The sequence below is a fragment of the Balaenoptera borealis genome (assembly GCF_965194805.1).
Source record: "Balaenoptera borealis genome assembly, chromosome: 5".
Classification (NCBI taxonomy): Eukaryota; Metazoa; Chordata; class Mammalia; order Artiodactyla; family Balaenopteridae; genus Balaenoptera; species Balaenoptera borealis.
The window spans coordinates 112,690,544-112,705,167 of NC_138862.1; the positions used below are offsets into that span (position 1 = coordinate 112,690,544).

Below are 14,624 nucleotides of genomic sequence, written 5' to 3' on the forward strand. Positions count from 1 at the left end.
ACCTTCCCCTGCTCTCCTTACCCCTAACTACCCGGAGGGAGAAAATCAGCAATTCCTATAAACAACTGAATAGAGTTGTCATTTGAATGGAGGAAGATTAGGATACTTGAGAAAGCTTTGGCTCCTAGGCACTAGTTCAACCTACTCAAAAGCTCCATCTTGGCCTCAGGCTACTTAATGGCCAGATAACAGCTTAGGGAACAATCTTTTCACCATTTAGAATGATAATCACTGATCACCAACCCTCCCACCCCCAACCCCGTGTCTTGCAGCAATTAAAAAAAAAAAAAAAGAAACAAGGAAAACAGCAACAAACTATAATTTCATAATTGCTTTAGAGACAAAATTCTCCACAAACTGGATTTTTCTAATCAAATGCCCTCACCCTAAAAGCAATCCTCTTAAAAATTTCTCCCTGGAAAATAAATCATCAGGAGGCATTTCTAAATATAATTTAAGAGATCCATTAATTTCAATCTATGTGACCTAATTAGAACAAGATTAGATCATTAAAACTGTAACATTCAATATTGCTTACAACAATTTTTGTAATGTCCGCTGTTGGTAGACTTCATTTGTGCAGTATTTCACATATGGGTCAAATGTGGATGCTGTGTGTTTTTCCACAATGTCACTTATGTCATCTATGAAGATATTATTCTGATGTCTTTCTTCCAACTCTGTAAAGAATCTGAAAAAACAAAGAAAATCATTTACACTTTCTTCTGTGTGCTTTAACAGACAACAGATCATCCTCATGTAATACTATTTTACGTACAGTATAATAGTATTTGAAAATATCAACAGTACTCGGTACCAAAAAATACAAGAAAAAAACTATAAAATAGTCTAGATTTAAATCTATCATATAAACACCTTATTACTTCGTATGGTTGGCTTAAAACATTAATAATCCAGGGCATTTCTGTGCTTTCAGGTATATTTTAGAATGCACAGATTTCACTATTTTTCAAGAATTCCCTAGATACTAGGAGGGGGGCAGGGTTCATGCTTACACATTTTACTGTATTGAAAAGCATATGAGCAACACACCTAAGTTAGTGCCTGAAAAATAGGAGTGAAACAAACCTAGTTCTGTGTCCTTTCTCTCAAAATAAAAATAATCATATCATTTAAATCTAATACATGACATTTAAATGACTTTGTATATAATTGAAGATTGCGATTTAGAGTTGCTAGTGTGTGTGTGTGTTGTGTGCACTTGCACACACGTGTATTGTGTCTAGTCCAGTTAAAATTAAATTTCAGATAAACAATGGATAATTTTTTAATACAACCACGTGCAAATATTGCATAGGACATCTTAGATGTCTTGTACTTTTTTCTGGCAACCTTAGATTGCATCCAATTTTAACAGAACATCAACTCAGATATTTGAAACGGAGGGTTCTTGCTCAAAATGTGGCCCAGTGACCAGCAACATCTAATGGCTCATCAGAAATGCAGAATCTCACCACCTACCTCCCCCAATCTGAACCTGCATTTTCTCAAGATTGCCTGATGCTGTGAATGCACACTAAAAATTGGGAACTTCCCTAGAGCACACCTACTGAGCAAGTTCAGAGCAGCAGGAAAATCTTGATAGAAATAACTATCACACTGGACTAGAGCATTTTCTTTAAAAGTGTGATGAAGGTGAAACCAACAATAATGCCTAATGTTGACTTCTGGAATAGTAGTACAAGGGAAGGTTAGTTTTCCATAAGCCCTTTAGCATTTAGCACATCATTGCTCCTTACAGTTTTCTGGGTGGATTCCATAATATAAAATTCAAGGCACACAGTGAATGAGACAACAGAAATTTATATGAGATGATTAATAGTAAACACAGGCTAACATTTTCTCACATTTATATCTCAGTTCTTTTCAAAGAAAATCCTGGCACTCAAATAAAAGAATTAAGAGGTCTTATTTTTATAAATTTACATGTACATTAAACTCATTTTAATGTAAATTGTATTAGCTTGTCATCATTATCTATTCTATTTTTAAAAGTCTCCATGGGAGCTTAAAAGACAAAGAAATACATTTTAACTTCCTAGAAGAATAAATTTATTTATATTCTGGGTAAACACCTACATTTTTATTGCCTTTAAAAGGGACTTAGGGAAAATAATCAATATGGTTCCCATCTACATGGCCTCATCATCCAAGCCCCTTGTTTAAAACAGCAAGAGGAGCAACTGAAAGCACACTTTGCTGGACTACTATTTGGCTTTCCTCCCAATGGGATCAGGGTTCATACACACAGTTCCTAGACAGCAGGTCAGAAAAACACATCTATGTTTCAAAACTCAGCCAGTGGGGCTTCCCTGGTGGGGCAGTGGTTGAGAATTTGCCTGCCAATGCAGGGGACACGGGTTCGAGCCCTGGTCTGGGAAGATCCCACATGCCGCGGAGCAACTAGGCCCGTGAGCCACAACTACTGAGCCTGCGCGTCTGGAGCCTGTGCTCCGCAACGGGAGAGGCCGCGACAGTACGAGGCCCGCGCACCGCGATGAAGAGTGGCCCCCGCTCGCCACAACTAGAGAAAGCCCTCGCACAGAAACGAAGACCCAACACAGCCATAAATCAATCACTCAATCAATCAATCAATCAATCTATCTCAGTCAGTGACTTCATGTCACTTTGTCACTCTGAGTTTATTAAGATTCGAATAAAATGTCAAACCCTCTCCAAAGTTTCAGAATTTCAAGAACATCCAACTTCAAACCCTATACAAACAAAAACCATGTTTCTTAAAGAATATTTTCTATCTAGACTGGTCCCTGACTTCAAGAAATGTGTGATATATTAAGAAGGTAAGAATGATAAACGTAAATGATATAGGAAGAAAAAATGCTTGTATAAAACTAATTACATGTTGGAACATATATGCGTAAGGGTGCTGGTGGCAGTATCTTTTTTTAAATTATATGAACTATATATTTTTCATTCTGGTAAAATATACATTTTAACCATTTTCAATGGCTTTAATTACATTCACAATATTGTGCAACCATCATCACTATTTCCAAAATACTTTCCTCACCCCAATCAGAAATGCTGTACCCATTAAGCAGTAATCCCCCATTTCCCCCTCTCCCCAGCCCCTGATAACCTCTAATCTACTTTCTACCTCTATGAATCTGCCTATTCTATATATTTCTGGAATCATACAATATTTGTACTTTTTGTCTGGCTTATTTCACTTAGTATAATGTTTCCTAGGTTCATTCATGTTAAGGGATATGCCAGAACTTTTTCCTCTTTATGACTGAATAATATTCCATTGTAGGTACATACCATAATTTGTTTATCTATTCATCTGTTGATGATGGACACTTGGGTTGTTTCCACCTTTTGGATATTGTGAATAATGCTCCTGTTAGCATTCCCATACAAGTATCTGTTTGAGTTGCTATTTTCAAATCTTTGGGATATATATCCACAGGTGGATTTTCAAGCTCTCTGACTCTGCCACTAACAGTGTATATCAAGAAATGATAGTATAAAACCAAGAACCAATACAGAATAAGCTGAGTTACATGCCAAGGAAAGATTATTTCCTCAAATGAAGGTGGAGTAAGAAATGATCATTTCCCTCCTGACATTCAGAGTTGAGTGGCCCATGGGAGACATGGAACCAATTAATTGTGATACAGGACTTATTAACAGAAACATACAGTGAAAAGCACAGGGCAGGGTGACTGGTGGCATGAGGTGAGGAAAGGTGTGAGGAGTCATCAGGGATGAGGATGGCAATACGGGGAGAAGGGGGGCAGAGCACTGCAGGCAGGGACACAACGTGGGCACAGGCATGAATCTCGTTGGGAAAACTGTGGGGTTCAGAGAGGCGAGGTGTCGACCACAGGAGGAACAGGGGCAGAGAACAAGGGCTGCAAAGCAAGCGGGTCAGAGCTAGACTATAAAGGTTTCACTGTCTACTGAGGAACGTGGGCTTAATCTATGCTATGGATAAGGAGAACCTGCTGGAGATGTTGAAGCCATCCAATCAGATGGAGACAATTGAGACAGAAGTGGGGAAAGACAGACCATAAGCAGGCCAGTGAGATGCTAATCTGGGCAAGTGAAAATAAAGCCTTGGCAGTGGGAAATCAAAAAGGGAGGACACATTAGGGTAATAATTTGGTGGGAAAGTTAACAGAATAGAGAAACTCATTAGATGGAAAAGTCAAGGAAGACATGGTGGTTTCTAGTCAAAGTTTCTAGCTGGGCATCAAGGTGGGTCATGAAACCATTCATGTAGACAGGGACTTAGGAGGAAGGGGGAGAAGCAAGAAGAAAAGAGTTTAACTTTCCCTGAAAATATACATGTGTGAGAATTCAGAGCCACAGGAATTCTAGGTAGTATGTAATCAGGACAAGTTCATTTTTAGCTGGTTTTCATATAAATGCAAAATATTTGTAATTTCTTTTAGCTCCAAGTGTCATTTAAGAAAATGTTCGAAGAAAATGGAAAAAATAAGAAACCATTCATACGGTCATTATCATGTAAATCTAGGAAATAAATATCTTAGAGGCAAAGATCTCTTCCAATTTCTTGTCTTCAGCTAACTGCTACAGTCTGAGGAATGCAACTACATGACCAAAAACAACAGTAACTTGGCATTTCCCAATGAAAAGGAAAATTCATTTATCTCTATAGAAGGTTTGCCAAAGTACAAGATTAAAAACAAAACACTAATGAAATATCTATGCTACCTATTTTAATATAATATAAACGAAGCCACCCATCTTTTATTTAGACATTGGCATAATTAAAACATAATCCAAAGCTTTCTATGTTAAATTATATTGGTTATTTTTGGCAAATTTGCATATTTTACTAAGTGCGCTGAGCTACAAACAGGCCAAGAAAGTATTACTAAAGAATGAGGTATTATTTCAATAACCAAGAAAGCTGGAGATCCAAATGAAATCTGAAGCAAAAAGAAAAGCATTCTGGTTCCCTAGATGAAACTTGAATGAGTCTGCGAAGCAATTTGGCTTACTTGAAGGATAACTTTTTAATGGAAATCTACTTCAGCCCAATGAATTTTTTTTTTCTGGCACAATACCTTCATTATTTCCTCTCTGTAGCATTACCAAAATGATCATGTTTTACAACAAATCATGTTACACAACCTTTCTTTTTTTTTCCCCACCAAAAATTCTAATGTCATCGCTAACGTCTAGATTTTGAGAAACCTCTGATGGACCAGGAAAGGCCTCCTGGAAGCACTGCCTCTTAACCAGAAACCCAGGTTAGCCCTGTTTGACTGTTGACTCACCATCACCAGCATCCGGTGGCTCTGAATTCTCACAGATGCATACTTTCAGCTGTCTATTTGTCCAAAGGAAAATTAAACTGCTTGCTTCTTGCTTCTTCTCCCTCCACCTAATCACACCCATACTTCACATGAGCACTGCAAATGACTGCAGCCTGCCCGGGTGAGCTCCTTGGCTATGCAGAGAAAGGTCAGACCACCAAGAAACACAAGGGCAGCCTCCCAGGAGGTGGGGACTTCAAGATGAGAACTACACGGCCATGTTTGAGCAGCTTGCTCAAGGCCTGTAACCTCTCCTCTAGCATTTCCTAGAGCTGCAGGGACTGGATATTCTTTAGGCTTTTTGTGGTTGCTTTATCAAGTGATGGTCTTAAAGGTGGCACTGCATTTTCAGGGATAGAACAAAGTCAACAGTGATGTAGCCGCTTCTGAAACACTCAGCACATATACTTTTGCGAGCATCACTTTCTCCCTCCCGTAGTAGGCCGAAAAGACCTACAGATTGAGGCTAAATGCCCCCATACCATTACTGACAGTCTTCTTAAAATTCAACTGGTAATGCCATTGGCATGTCAGGGATGAGCATTCCTGAGAGCTCTTGAAGACGGTACAGTAAATCCGCCCAACTATAGAAGAGATTAAAACTTATTTAATGCAGACGACAAATCTGGTTTCATCCGTCAGCCAACAAAATTTCTTCCCATGTGCCTAGCACAGGATGACGTGCTTCGGTGGATGTCAAGGAGCAAACAATTGGTAACCATGACCGCCAGTCACCGTGCCAAGCCCAGGGCTTCTCATGCACCACCTCATCTAATTTAATCCTCAAGCCGACTTTATGAGACGGCCAATAAACCCATAAGAAAACCAAGGCTAAGAGTACTTAAGTCAAAACTTGAAACAACTGAGCCTCAGTCTGAACCCAGAGCCAGAGGCTTTCTGAGTCCAGAGCCTGTGCTTGAACTACTACACCTACTGTAGCCTCTGCTCGCAGGTGCCCACTGCTCTGTTACTACTTGCCAGCCCTCAACCTAGACATCCAGAAAGAAGGCTAATAACAGCTGGAACTGAAGAAGGAATATATTACTTTCCAAAAAGACCAACTGTTTAACTATCTCAGCAAATAATTTACACACATCAACATAGTGAAGACTTTCACAGGAGACTTATCCCATGGCAAGATGTGCAAGACAGCAGAAGAACTGATAGCCCCCCTAGGTGCAGCCTCCAGGAGGGTGGCAGCCAGCAATGTGTCCTGATCCCCATCCACACAGCACGAACAAATACTGTTTTATGGGTGCCAGGTGAAACCCTCTGGAAGTCATCATCTTAGCCCTCCCTGTTCCCTGCTGCCCTCCCCCTTTGCCCCACTCATTCTTCAAGTCTCAGATTAAAGTTCGCCTCTTCCAGGAAGCTTTCCCTGACTCTTCTGGGCTGGGTTAGGCACCCTTATTTTATGTCTTAATAAACCTCTGTGCTTTTCCTTTGGTGTACCTACTATGATCATAGTTAATTATATTACGATTTTGTTTACCTTTGTCTCTCTTAGCAAGGGCTAGAGGACAGAGGTCATGTCTGTTTCGTTCAACACTCTATGCTCGGGACCTGGCCATAGCACCTGGAATACAAAAGACAGCCAAATATTTGATGGGTGAATACATCGAATTTGTGTTCTAAACAAATTAAAGAAAATTATGAAGATGGAACCCGTTCAAGGAATTTTGTTCTGCTGCTATTTTACCAAGAATGTAACCCCTGCAAAGAAGTCAGGCTCTACACCTTGCTTTACTCACTGGTAAACCAAATCAGTATATATTTACTGACCACAAACGGAGTTCCCAGAGCTATTCGAGGCACAGTGAAGGTCACCAATGAAGACAACGAACTCCCAGCACAAGCTTTTACAATCCTGTCCAGTAGGGTCACTAAAATGAGACCCAGTTCAGCCCACGTTTCTGCAGCAGTAAGCCAGCTGCACTTACTGAAAACCCTACCAGACCGGCCCCTCCGTCACCTGATTTAGGGAGGATTCCAGGCCACTAAGAAGCTCAGCACTGAGCGCTCTAGCTGGAGAAGCACAGAAAGCAGGGCTCTGGTTATAATCAGCGCTGTCCTGTGCCTTTCTCGGAATGGCATCCTTTCAAGGTACTTTTCCTTCATTAATATCCATCTGCCTAAAGCAAACTCAGATCATTCCTGGATACCTTCCTCACTTGAATGAGCTGTCAATCTAAGTGGCTGCAGTATCCCACCAGAGAGGGTCATATTCACTTATGCTGGAGACATGTAACATACCGGGCAGGTTTCACATGTCTAAATTGCTGTTATATAATAAAATATCTTCACTAAACAAAGAAATAGTCCAGATAAGTGGCAGCAAACTATGTGCTGCTGGAAATACTTTCCTAACAGAGCAAAGACAGGACATTCTGTTCTCTAGCAAAATGAAATTCTATTCTGCTGTGGATAAGTGAGATTTGGGGCTTATTTGTTTGGGTTTGTTGGATTTTTGTTTGTTTTGGGGGGGTTTGGTTTTGTTTGTTTTGGTGGTCACGTTGACACTAAAGCCTCAATTTCTTTTAATACATTAGATCAGGAAGAGCAAACGCATGGCAAGTGTAACACCACTAAGCCACGGCAGGCATCACTGATTATGGCGCTTCGCCCACACGCAGAATCTGTACTCCAGGCAGCCATCATCAGTCAATCAACATCAGGGATGAACAAGATGAAGCTCATCTATGAATCCTTCCCCAGACTCACACTGATAGGAAATCTGTTAATTCACCAGAAATACAGGGCTGTTGCTTCTCAATGAGAATACCCTACATCCTGATCTGGTAAAGGTCTCACAGGGTTTCCCCCCCCAGCAGACTGTACATCTTCTCCCATTCCATTTTAGTGTTTTCTGAAATTTTCTCTCTGGGTTGATAATAAAGGGATAAGGGTTGAATTAAAAATGGGAATGTGAGAAGAAACGTTCTCAACAAAAATGTTCTGGTAGCCCTCATTCCCATCCTGAGAGCTACTGTTTGATCCTTAAAATCTCTAGGATGGTTTTTGTTAAAAGATTTTTATCATCCTATCAAAGCCTTTAAAATCAACCTGGACATATGACGGAAGGGACTGGGGTGAAGAGATAAACGAAGGGTTTTCTTATGCTTAATACCACACAACACAGAGCCTGCTAGGTTTAAATACAGCTCCCCACAGACGCTTTCAGTTCAGGGCACCCAGCAAATCCCAAAGAAGAAAGGTGGAGCTGGGGGCCGGGGAAGGGAGGGGCATGGAGAGAATACAGAACCAAGTGCCCTGGAGACTCCCCTGTGTCGGTTAAGGCTCCCATTTGCTTAGTCCATCCTCTCACTGATCACATACATGCTAGAGGGAACAGAAACAGGACCATACAAATATAGAAAAACAGTATGTTTAAAAGTTCTTGAAATTTTAATATCATTAGACCAAGTTTTTGCTTAAAAATGAGAATTTAAAGTACTTATCGTATGAATCTACTTCACAGAAGCTGGAGGAAAAGGGTCTTGTTCCCATGGTAACCTTCTGCATACCTGATTCTTTTGTTTCAGCACTACTCACGCACTCATCCACATTTTAATTTCTCCCAGAAATGAAGATAACACTCTAATGAATGAATGACAGGAAGCATGTGCCAGCACTCTTATCAAAACGTCCTGAGAAGAGAAGAAAGCTTGTGTACGCATGGGCCTGGGATGCTCTGAGTTATTATGGACAGTTTTGCAGTTTTTCATTATGTTTTCTTTAAATTTGAGCACAACTATACATTTCCATCTAAAAGAAAATCACCCCCCCACCCCCGAATTTATATATGACTGTGAAGATCGAGACCGAGTATGCCTGGTTCATCACTGGATTTCCAGGACCTAATAAAGAATGAGGACTCTATAAACGTGTTGACTGAATCAATACCAGGTACCTATTATTCCTCCTTGCCCCACTGTTAAAGTACTGTCTTCCAAGGAGAGGAACCGTGATAATATAAAACATGGATCTGCCAGGCATGAGTTAAATTATCAGGGTCCTCACGAGGTGGGTGAGCTGGGGGTAAGGCTGTGCCAAATGGCCCTGCTGCTTGGCAAGTATGGCAGGTGGGTGTTTATGTTCCTGACACAGCATCCAAGACACAGGGCTGTAACCTCAAGAATAGTTTTGCTAATCCACTGCCTGGCCAAAATTCTTTGAAAACTCCAAACCTAGAAAAGATTTATGACTTTCTGAGGAACTGTTTCCTTTTCTTAGATGACAGTTACATAACCAATTCTGTGACCCTTTCCTCTTTGCTGCCTGGAAGGGTGTTGCTGTGTTTAACCCTCACTCGTAGTAGCTCCAGCAGGAGAGCTGGCTGGCGATGCTGACTCCCTTCATCCTTGCCTTGTCTCCTATTTCCCACTCAGACAGATGCACTGCGCACGTGTCATTTACGGCAAGCAGACTTGAGCCTTTGGTGGATGCAGTTGGAGGATAAATTATCAATTACAAACAAACCAGCCCAGAAAACGTGGATTCTTGGTTGCTGCTTGGAAACAGCACTGGGAATGAATTTACAGAACGTTGGAACAAAGTCAAATAAAACAACGACATCTTTTCATGCTGAAGCCCCCTTTCCTATTATGAATTGGTCATTCTGGAATAAAATCAGCACAGAGAAGAACATGTTTGCCTTCAGGCACTGTTTCCAGATCCTTTTTTAGGAGGCACCCTTAGTATTTCAAGTCAGAATTCAATCCACAAGGAAGAGTAACATTTAAAATAAGCCCCAGATCTTGGAATCTTGGTTTTTCTTTATTAAATATGCCCCCAAAAGTTGTCTTCCTAAAAGGAGCAAATGGTTTCTACAGCTCCCATCAGCTTCATCAAGAAGAAAAAGGAACCAGGACACAGAATTTTGAAAAACTCTAGAGGTTGGTTTCCTAAGCCGTAATCTCCTAAGAAAAAGGATGCCTGTCTGCACGGGGGAAAAAGAATTCCATGCCTTCGCTGACATGTTTCAAACCTGCTCCAGTTTATCAGCAGCTGGCTCCAGTCTGCCCCTTTTCACACAACCCTCTCCTTCACCTTTCATCGAGGATTTTAAAAATACTTTCTTTTTAGATGGTTATTAGCACAGGGTGGCAAAGTAGCCAAAGAATAGGATCTATGGGGTAAACAAGTTCTTATCCGGGTTTTAAGTGGATTTGGGATAATAATAAATTTGATTCTTCATTTATGAAAACGAAAGGAACCAAGCAGAGAAGACTGGGTCAACCATCAGTCCTGCCGCACGCAGTAATCAGCTCCAGAAAGACCACTGGCAACATGGGGAAGCCGGAACCATGCCGGGAACAGGGGAACAGATCCTACAGGCCAACGGTAAGGGAGCACGAAGGCATGAAAAGGGAGCACGTGCAATTATTAAACCTCCAAATCACCTCCCCAATATCAAAGACCAGGCTTTCCACTTTCTTTCTCTCAACCTTTATGCTTTCCTCCAACATCAGCTGTATGTGACCTCTTATCTCATGAGTAAACTCTATTAGATAACAATACCTGTAAGTAAATACACTTCCAGCTAAAGTCCATTTTGCACTGTACCTACGACAGCAAGGCTATCGTGTACCATTACATCACACTGCTGGAAGATGTATACAGGATACTGGTTAAGAGTGCAGGCTCTGGAGCCAGATGGCTTGGGTTCAAATCCCGACCTCCTCTTCTGCTAGCCATGTACCCTTAGGCTACTTGACGTTTCCACGCCCTATTTCCTCATTTATAAAGTGGGAACAATAATGGTATGACTTCATGTGGTTCTGATGATGACTAAATGAATTAAAAAATGTTAAGTAGTTAGAACATGGTCTGGCACCTGGTACATGCTCGTCAACATTATTACTTAAGGTGCAAGAAAATGTCTTTCCCTCCTGTGTGAATTTATACAATCCACATGTCTTTTAAATAAAGCCAGTTGGCTTCCTTTTTTCTTTTTTTTTAAATTTGATTTAATTTATTTATTTTTTTATACAGCAGGTTCTTAAGGTCAGTTGGCTTTCTTGCTTTTGCAGTTCACTCTGTTCAAGGACAGCAAGTCTAGCTCCTATATTTCCATCAGTTAAGTCTGGGTGGGCAGGTGTAATACCATCCCGCCATACACCAAATCGTTCAAAGTCACAGGTATGCACTTCCTCTTCAACTTCTTAAAAACTGTAATAGGTACTTATCAATGACAAAATTAGAGGAGGATTAGCTCAGTCCTTTATAGGGCCTATGTGTTGGTACCTCCTTGGTGAGTGGGAAAGCAACAGACCAAAGCAAACTGACAACATGCTGTCGAGAAGTGGTGGAACATATATAAACACTGTTCTTAGCCTTGGCCTCCTACTCATTGTGAGGAAGAAGTCATGTCAATTAAGAGGCTGTAAGTCAGGCAAGGCCCAGACACACTTGGCAAAAACACAAAGGGCACCATGTTTATTTTTAGAGTCTCCTTTGGTAGGCTAAGTAATGGCCTCCAAACATGTCCACGTCCTGTGAATATGCTACCTTCCGTGGTCAAAGGGACCCTGCAGATGTAATGAAGGCATCCTGGATTATCCAGGTGGGTTCAATGTAATCACAAGGGTCAGAGGCAGGAAGGTCAGAATCAGAGAGAAGATTTAAGGATGGAAGCAGAAATCAGAGAGGAAAGAAGGCATGATTCAGTTGGCCTTGGAGATGCAAGAAATGGTCAAAAGCCAAGGGATGCGGGTGACGTCTGGAAGCTAGAAAAGGCTCAGTAACAAATCTTCCCCTAGAGCCTCCAGGAGGAACCAGCCCTGACGACACCTTGACGTTAGCCCAGTGAAACTGATTTCAGACTGCTGACCTTCAGAATTACAAGAGAAAAAATTTGTATTGCTTTAAATCACTTAGTCTGGAGTAGTTGTTGACAGCAGCAATAGGAAACTAATACATCCCCTTAATCTGCTTTAAACCTCTCCTTCTTCTAACCTCCTGTTCCCTCCCCAGTATCCAACATCCACTGTCTGCATGCAGGCGTCCTGATTCTTATGGGCCCAACTTTAGAGCTTCACCAAGTCTAGAAAGCTGGAGGTTCCAGATCCAGCTCTCTCCCCTACTCATTCATTCAGTGACTACTTATGGAACACCTACTATGTACCAGGCTCTATTCTAGGCACACAGAACACACAGCCCAAGGCAATTACAACAAAAATCCCTGCCTTCATAGCATTTATAATCTAGTTCCTATGGAGGTGAACCCCTCCTTGTTCAGCTCCCTTGGGGCCCGCCGGAAGCTGGCACAAATAGCTATCAACACCACTGACAAAAAACAGAACAAAACACTTTCTCTTTTAAGTCCTCCAAAAGACACTCTAAAAAGGCAAGAGATTTTCACATTAGGTGACCACCAGGAAGGAGAAGAGGAGGGTGGGGGCAGGAGTGGTACATACCAAGGAAGATGGGGGGGAGGGAGATGCAAGAGGGAGGGGATATGGGGACATATGTATACATATAGCTGATTCGCTTTGTTACACAGCAGAAACTAACACACCATTGTAAAGCAATTATACTCCAATAAAGATGTTAAAAAAAAAAGAAAGAAAGATAGGAACTAGCAGGTTATGCCCAGGGAATGTGGTAATGGACTTGTTCATGCTAGACTTTCAAAGGGGTCCACAACACAAAGAAGTTTAAGGACCACTGGCTTTGAATCAAAATAGTTTAAATAGAGCTGAATTTCTAATTATTTGAGAATTTAATTATATCTTATTAAATTTTTAAAAAAAAGTCTTCTAACCATAAGTTTGTTTTCTATGCCTGTGAGTCTGTTTCTGTTTTATAAATAAGTTGATTCGTGTTATTTTTTTAGATTGTTTAGAAAACAAACTTACAGTTACCAAACGAGAAAGGGGAGGGGGAGGGATAAAGTAGGAGTATGGGATTAACAGATACATACCACTATATAGAAAATAAACAACAAGGATTTACTGTATAGCACAGGAAACTATATTCAATATCTTGCCATAACCTATAACGGAAAAGAATCTGAAGGTGTACATCTGGAAAAAAAAAAAAAGTCCACTCACAATTATAGAGTTCAATATCCATCTCATCGATTTTACATCCTACCACAGTCATTTCTCTTTCCCTTCATTACCATGAAGGTCACTTCCTTATGAAGAGGTCTGATTCATTCCAACTCTGTGCAATATGACTTTTGCCCATTTCATCCCATAGACATTACTTCCTCAAAAATCTCAAAGTTTGAAATCCATTATTAGTTACAGCTTGCTTTTTTTTTTTAAAATTTATTTATTAATTAATTTATTTTTGGCTGCGTTGGGTCTTCGCTGCGGTGCTCGGGCTTCTCATTGCGGTGGCTGCTCTTGTTGCGGAGCACGGGCTCTAGGCGCACGGTCTTCAGTAGCTGTGGCTCGCGGGCTCTAGAGCACAGGCTCAGTAGTTGTGGCGCACGGGCTTAGCTGCTCTGCAGCATGTGGGATCTTCCCAGACCAGGGCTCCAACCCATGTCTCCTGCATTGGCAGGCAGATTCTCAACCACTGAGCCACCAGGAAAGCCCACAGCTTGCTTTTTAACTTAAATAGATAACTGTAAATGTTTTAGAAGAAAACAATTTTTACTGAAACTATGATAAATAATTCAAAAATTTGCATCTCAGTTTAATACACATTTTAATGATAATATTAATATATTAAAATTGTGTGGGCTTGCCTGGTGGCGCAGTGGTTGGGAGTCCGCCTGCCGGTGCGGGGGACATGGGTTCGAACCCTGGTCTGGGAGGATCCCACATGCCGCGGAGCAACTTGGGCCCGTGAGCCACAACTACTGAGCCTGTGCGTCTGGAGCCTGTGCTCCGCAACGGGAGAGGCCGCGGCAGTGAGAGGCCTGCGCACCGCGATGAAGAGTGGCCCCTGCTTGCCGCAACTAGAGAAAGCCCTCGCACAGAAACGAAGACCCAACACAGACAAAAATAAATAAATAAATAAATTTTAAAAAATTGTGTATACTTTGAATATAATGACATTTTACTTTATAATTGTTTAGATTAGCACTATCAGATAGAAATATGAATCACATATGTGAGCCACATAAGTAATTTAAAATTTTCTAGTAGTAACATTAAAAAAGTTAAAAACAAAAAACAGGTGAAGTTAATTCTAATAATTTATTTACCAATACAGTAAAAACATTATCTTTTCAAAATATGATCAATATAAAAATTATTAATGAGGTATTTTACATTTTTTTCATATTAAGTCTTGGAGTCAGTGTATATTTTACACTTATAGCCCATCTCAATT

At 40.8% G+C, this 14,624-nt stretch overlaps 1 protein-coding gene across 4 annotated transcripts in view; it reads right to left on the minus strand.

The window, feature by feature from the left end:
- ARHGEF26 (Rho guanine nucleotide exchange factor 26) overlaps positions 1-14,624 on the minus strand; it is a 164,982-nt gene that overhangs the window by 84,246 nt on the left and 66,112 nt on the right. For all 4 annotated transcript variants that reach the window (XR_014245274.1, XM_082394334.1, XM_082394336.1 and 1 more), the window contains exon 7: positions 539-691. Coding sequence is in view for 3 of the 4 variants with exons in the window: in XM_082394334.1 (XP_082250460.1) it covers positions 539-691 (153 nt within the window). In the remaining variant the exon portion in view is untranslated. The remainder of the gene's footprint in view (positions 1-538; positions 692-14,624) is intronic.